Source organism: Sceloporus occidentalis, unplaced genomic scaffold (assembly GCF_023333645.1).
Source record: "Sceloporus occidentalis isolate IW3139 unplaced genomic scaffold, rSceOcc1.0.p SCAF_6, whole genome shotgun sequence".
Taxonomy (NCBI): Eukaryota; Metazoa; Chordata; class Lepidosauria; order Squamata; family Phrynosomatidae; genus Sceloporus; species Sceloporus occidentalis.
In genome coordinates this window covers 94,380,049-94,387,038 of record NW_028316986.1, presented here as the reverse complement: position 1 = coordinate 94,387,038, position 6,990 = coordinate 94,380,049, and the positions used below count along the sequence as shown (strand labels likewise).

The following is a 6,990-nucleotide window of genomic DNA, read 5'->3' as shown; positions in this document are numbered from 1 at the left end:
CTGCTTGGGTTCCAAGTGTTTCCCTTCTGTCCCTCTCCTCCTCAGCTGTGCGCCCTTGTTGTTCTGAACTCTCCCCTGACTTTCTGGACAGGACCTTGTGGCTGTTCCCTTATCTCTCCTCCAAACTTGGCAGGCCTTAACCCGCCCCAAATTCCCCTCTGTATCTGTGCTCAAAGCCTCCCCTTTTGGAAGGCTTCCCCCCATTGTTCATTGTCTTGTGATGACCCTCCTGAGGCCAAGTGGGCCAGGCGGAGGAGAGAGGGACAAGGAGAAGAAGAGGCGGCTCTCTGGGACCTTGCCCGCCTCCTCCTCCTGCTCCTGCTCCTCTTGTCCTTCTCCTCTTCTCCTCTTGCCTTCACTTGGAGGGGAGCGAGGGAGGGAGAGGGTTGGGCCGCTATGGCAGGGACCACTTTGCCGCCTCTCTTGGTCCTCCTCCTCCTCCTCGCCGCCTTGGTGAGCCGGTGCGCCTCGCAACTCTCTCACCGTCGTCATCATCATCATCATCATCATCATCAGCAGCAGCAGCAGCAGCATCAGGCAGCGCCTCAGCAACGAGGTACAGTACAAAACCTTGGAAGGCATGGACTTTTGGAGAGCCGCTGGCTCCTGTCCTGAGGGGCTTGTTTTGTCCCTGGCCAAAGACACCTCACACCAAACAGTCCAACTGGGGGGAAAGGCTCGTCTTTTAACTGGCTCCCTTGTCCCCTTTCTTCTTTGCTTCGCGCCCTTTGCCTCTTATCCCCTCTTCTACTCATGCCCCATGAAGGGCTGCAGCCACACTGGAGGAAATAACCCGGTTTGGCACCGCTTTGACTCTTCTTCTGGCTCTTTGCTATGGAATTCTGGGAGTTGGAGTTTGTTCTGGGCCCACAACATACTCCAACTCCCAGAATTCCATAGCAAAGAGCCAGAAGAAGAGTCAAAGTGGTGCCAAACCGGGTTATCTCTCCAGTGTGGATGCAGCCTCAGCCAGAGGTTGCATCCACACTGCAGGGAAAAGTTTGATAGCACTTCAACTGCAATGGCAAAGCTCTGGGTGCCACAACCAACTGCAGTTCCCAGAATTCCATAGCATCGAGCCACGACAGTTAAAGCGTTGTCAGACTGGATTATTCCTGCTTTATGGATGCAGGCTGGGTCGATTTTGACTTTTAGAAGACATTCTCCATCCCCTCTTTTTCTCAGGACCCCTGCCTCTTGCAAACCAGCTTTCCATTTACAAACGTGGCTTGGGCTCAATATAAACTTCCCACTTGGAAGATTTGAAACCCTGACTTGGAATTATTTTATTTATTGATGGCATTTCTCTCCCACTTTGCTTCCAAAAGGGGATTCAGAGGGATTATTGCCATGATCCTAAACAGAAGGTGTTGTGGCATCTTCCAGACTAACCAGTTTATTTCAGATTGCAGTTGTGTGAACCACAGGCCACTTCTTCAAATGCAGGATATTTTAAAATGGTTATTGATTGTAATAATATATGAGCCAGAGGATTTGGATGGAATAGGGACAAGTCAGTCACTTCCCTAGAGGTATGATCACCTCCAATAAAGCGCATTTTAGGAGGAACAGGTCTGAGTCCATTTCAGGCTACAGTTATATGATGGCAGTGCCAAGGTACAGGCTATGTTACAATGAATGAAGATTGAATGTGTGCCTTGTGGACAAAACTGTCAAATACACTTTACAAAGGTTATCACACTGTTCTTAGTGGGATAGAAGCAGGATTGTGCAGTTAACCCCTTATTGAAGTATGAAGTATGTGCCATAGGTCATTCGGGGTAATTCAGAGTGAAAGGGATTTCAACCAGTTTCATTGCACCCCCCTCTTCTCAATGAAAGTAAAAGTCTTCTTGCTCATGAAGAGGCAGTCATTTTCTCTTGGGCAGGAGAAAGGGGATTTAACCCTGGTGGCGCAGTGGTTAAATGCCTGTACTGCAGCCATTCACTCAAAACCACAAGGTTGCGAGTTCAAGACCAGCAAAAGGGCCCAAGCTCAACTCAGGCTTGCATCCTTCCGAGGAGGGAGCTAAAATGAGTACCCAGACTGTTGGGGGCAAATTAGCTTACTTGCTAATTAGCTTACTTGCTGTTCACCGCTATGATCTTTGGAATAGCGGTATATAAATAAAACAAATTATTATTATTATTATTAAATTGGTTTCACTGTACACACCCCACTCCCAAGGAAGGCAAGTCTACTTCACTTACTTAATCTCATAGATGAGGAGTAAACCAAACAGTGGTGTTATAAGATGCATCACCAACCTGTTATTAATTCGCAGGTGCTTGGTAATGTGAAAAGAATCATTGTTGTTTTGGGTGTTAGAAAAGCCACATCGATAGGGAAGCTTCCTGCGATAATCTCCCACTGCTTTATTTCCATAATAGCAAAATTCCATTGTAGGTATTCTCTTTCCTAAATCTGTTTAATTTGCAGGGGGGGAAAGGAGAAAAAAAACTGTTGCATGGGTAATATGGGAACAATATTATTTAGGGACAAGAATGGTCTTAGCAAGACTACAGTTTAAATCTCACAATGAAAGTGGCAGGAGTACAAGAGTCTTAGCTCTTGAAAGCAAAAGTGTGGGATAAGGTGTTTTAAGAGGGGAATGAAAATAGTTTGAATAAAGCTTGATTATGTTTTTCATGTAGTAATCTGAAAGTAATCAAAATCCTCATACTGCTCTTAAGGATTTTCTGCCCATCCCACACAATTTAGGACAGAAGATTAAACACTTAAACTTGGAAGCTATGATGTATTGTGCTCCTTAGAAAGCCTCAAGTAGATGCCTCCCTATGTTAAAGATGTATAGCATGTTGACTAAGGCTGCAATCCTATTCATAAATACTTTGGCATAAATGCCACTGAAATCAGCAGGACTCACTTGGATATAAATGGTCATTGGAGTAGGTCATATATGCCTTTATAGAAAGTTACTTTAAACTGTGTTGTGGAACAAGTTCACTCAAATGTGTTGACTGCGTTTGGAAATTGACTCAGTGGAAAACTGAGAACAGCCAGTCACATTTTAAAATAGCACATTTAAAATAAATTGGTGTATATATTCACTGCTGTTGCCATTTACTGCTCAGACAAGGAGGTAATTTCCTACTATAGAAATACCTATTTCATGTTTTTGCCACCTTCTTTTTACTGTTGATGTTTTAGTTATTTATAGAGGGCCATCATCTTATATGTAACTGCAGAGAAAGACATGTTCTGGGCCAGATGAACTTACATTTCTAAACTTTAGCGAACAGAGGCGAAACAGCTAGTGAGAAGAAACAGAATGAAGAGGGAGAGTAAAGGATTAATGTGAGCAAACACAATTACATGTACTTTGGCTTCATTATAGTGAAGGTTGTGAACTATATCAAGAAATGTAAACAAAGAAAGTGGGCTTGCAGAGATTTGAAGGGGGCAGCTGGAGATGCCCATAGGTGTTTTTGGCAAGAAACCTTCATTAGTATTGGCAGACACACTTTAAATAGAATCTAGGCATAGCAGATACATTTCAGAGCAGAGTCCCATGGTCGCATATTTATCTGCCCTTGTCCATCTCCTGTCACCTGCCAAATCTATTTCTACAAGACATCTGTGATGCTGGTTAGCAATCAGGACTATGGAAGTATACATTATGTGTGCTGCCATGATCATGATGATTTTGCCTTTCCCAAAGTTTGCAGTGCTACACTCTAGTACGCCTCCACAGTGTAGATATTTTAATGGCTGTAATGGATCAATTTGTATGTTACAGATTTACCTTTTTTTTTTTAAAAAAAAGAATCTTTTACATTTATTTCCTGTGGGTAATAGTAAAAAACAAACATAGTGAAGAGCAAAGAAAAAGTTTCTGATTTCCCCACTATAAATTGTGGCCTAAATCTCTATTTTTTGTTACAATTAGAATACACTAATTCAATCTGGAATGTACACCTTTCAATAGCTAATTCAATGGAGCTTCTCTCACCAGGACTACCAATAGGATTCAGGCTTAAGTATTATTATTTTATGTATTAGTATGTTGTGTGTAATTATTGAATTCATAACGCAACTTGGGATGCATCTATACTGTAGACATAGTGCAGTTTGACACCCGTCTAAATGCTGTAGCTCCATCCTATGGCATCCTGGGATTTGTAGTTTTACAAGGTTATTAGCCTTCTCTACCAAAGAGTGCTGGTGCTTCACAAAACTACAAATCCTAGGATTCTTTCAGATGGAACCATAGCAGTGAAATTTGTGTCAAACTGCATTATTTCTAACCAACACATGTCATCAGGTATGGAAAACAATACGAAAGCCAACAGAGTGGAAGTGATCAATATACATCCCCATCCATAAAAAGAAGACACAAAAGAATGCAGCAACTATAGGATCATAGCACTAATCTCCCATGCAAGCAACATTATGCTCAAAATTCTGCAACATAGACTCCAAACATATATGGACAGAGAAATCAAGTGAGGTTCAGGAAAGGAAGAGGCACTAGTGACAATATTGCAAACATACAATGGCTAATTGAGCACACCAGGGAATTTGAAAAGAAAATAAGCATATGCTTTATAAACGGCAGCAAAGCTTTTTACTGCATAGGTCATGAAAGGCTATGGGACCTTTAAGGACATGAGAATGCCAAGACATCTGATATTCCTAATGAGGAATCTGTACTCAGGACAAGAGACTACTGTCAGGAAGAGAACACGGAGAACCGAATGGTTCCCAATTGGCAAAGTAGTCAGACAAGGCTGACTCCATGGTCATGTGGCTAACATGACTGCATGGAATGCTGTTACCTTCTCACCGAAGTGGTACCTATTAATCTACTGGAAGTTGCATGCTTTTGAACTACTAGATTGTCAGAAGCTGGGACTAGTGATGGGAGCTCACTCTGTCACATGGCACTTGGGCATTGAACTGCCAAACTTCTCACCTTCCTATCATCAGAATTGGTATCTTAACCACTAAGCCACCACATCCTTAATACAAATGTTACAGTAACATCTTTGAACCAATATCACAGTGTCTAGTCAATGACCTGTACTTCAATATTACCTTTGAAGCATGGTAGATTTTGAGTTACCCTCAAGTGCTGTAATCAAAAGAGGTAATTGTAAGAGGCCCATACAATGACAAAACTCCCAACTGAACACCTAGTAGGCCAGACAATGGCCCAAAACACACTGCAGAAATAGTCTAGTTTGATATTGCTTTAACTGTCCTGGCTCAATGCTAGCAAATTCTGGGAACTGTAGTTTTGTGAGACATTTAGCCTTCTCTGTCAGAGAGCTCTGGTGGAACAATAACCTTCAATTCCCAGGATTCCCTAGCACTGAGCCAAGGCAGTTAAAGTGCTCTCAAACTGGATTATTTCTGCAGTGTCTTTTGGACCAATGTCAAGAAGCCATTTTATTTCTCTCTGGAGCTTATCACTCAGGATTTTAAACAGGCCCCAGCTTCCTGGGCTGAACCGCCAGCTGCCTTCAGCCTGGGTCCCAGCTGCACTCCTCTAGCAGTTTTTAAAAGTCGGAAAACTTTTTAACTTCTAAAAAGTGTGGCAGAGTGCAGCTTGGACCCTGCTGGGACTCAGGCTGATGGCGGCTGATGGTTCGGCAGTGATTTAGTGAGCAATAATCCCCTCCATCCCACGTACCGGCTCCAGCCTGGGAGGCTGGAACCAGTTTAAAATCCTGAGTGATAAGCTCATCTCTCTGTGATGTGCCTTCAAGTCATTTCTGACTTATGGACACCCTAAGATGACCCTATCATGGGGTTTTTGTGACAAGATTTGTTCATAGGCCTTCCCTTGAGGCTGAGAGATTGTGAATTGCCCAAGGTCACCTACTGGTTTTCATGGCTGACCAGGGAATTGAACCCTGGTTTCCAGAGTCATAGTCCAATGCTTAAACCACTACGCCATCCCGGCTCTCTTTTGTTTCTCTAACCTAACCCATGCTAATAGTACATGCAAAATTTGCCAGAATATGAGAATGGTTACTCTGTCCCTTTTCTGTGAGAAGTCATTTGGTTGTATCGAGTTGTGTTATTCTACTAGCACAAAGTGTCTGTTGCATGCAAAAAACAATTTTTGTCCTTGTGCAAATGTTAAATACAGTAACTTAGCTTCTGCTTTCCCAAGCTGCTCCACAAACTATTCAACACTGAACTTCACAAGGCATTGTACAAGCTGTCACACAACGTGTTGTACAAAAAATTACTACTTCACTAAGCTTGGTGCTGGTTCTGCTGTGAATTGTGCACCCTCTAGCAGAATGCCATTTTTCTTAATTTCTCCACTTCTGTAACACTGAATATAACTCAATACTATTTAACATAAAACAAAAGTACTGTGAATAAATCCAGACCTAATGCTGAACACAACTTTGAAATGTTTTGGTATATATGACAATGAACCATGTCTAGGGCATCTTAGGTCATGTCATAGCTAAGACTTCGACAGAGTTTCCAGATGGCTATTAAAATGTAGAATCCCAGCACATCTTGCATCAGAGACAATACACTGGTTTGTAAATCAACTTTTAAAGTTGTCTGGAGACTTGTGTGGTCAAAATTTTGGAGTTAATTTAGTACTTTCCTTCATATGTTACTTATTCATTAGGCTCCAGTATTCCTCCCCCCACATTAAAAATCTTTTACTATATCCGGCCTGCCTAAGAAAAACAACATTCTAGAACACTGTATCTTATATGTTTGAATATTCTTAGTTCAGGAAAACATGCCAAAAAGATATACAGCAGCCCTTAAAAAGCCAGCCTCTCCACTTGTCTTCCTCCAGAGTATTAGAATGAATTTTGTGTGAGTAGATAAAATACTAAATGCAATTCTAGGAATCAGTTTTAAAAATCTCCAAATATAAATGAGTTATAAATTTCACACCAAGTTATGACAAGCTTCCTGATTTTAACATCAATTTAATTTTCAGATTCTCTCTGTTGTAGATTAAAATTCATATATTCTGAGTGAGA

General features: G+C 41.8%; 1 protein-coding gene across 1 annotated transcript in view; it reads left to right on the top strand.

Annotated features, from left to right (window-relative positions):
- The first annotated feature begins 379 nt into the window (after window positions 1-379).
- LAMA2 (laminin subunit alpha 2) overlaps window positions 380-6,990 on the top strand; it is a 609,129-nt gene continuing 602,518 nt past the window's right edge. Inside the window, exon 1 of the mRNA XM_089530405.1 lies at window positions 380-556. Coding sequence (XP_089386531.1) covers window positions 397-556 — 160 coding nt within the window. The 5' untranslated portion in view covers window positions 380-396. The remainder of the gene's footprint in view (window positions 557-6,990) is intronic.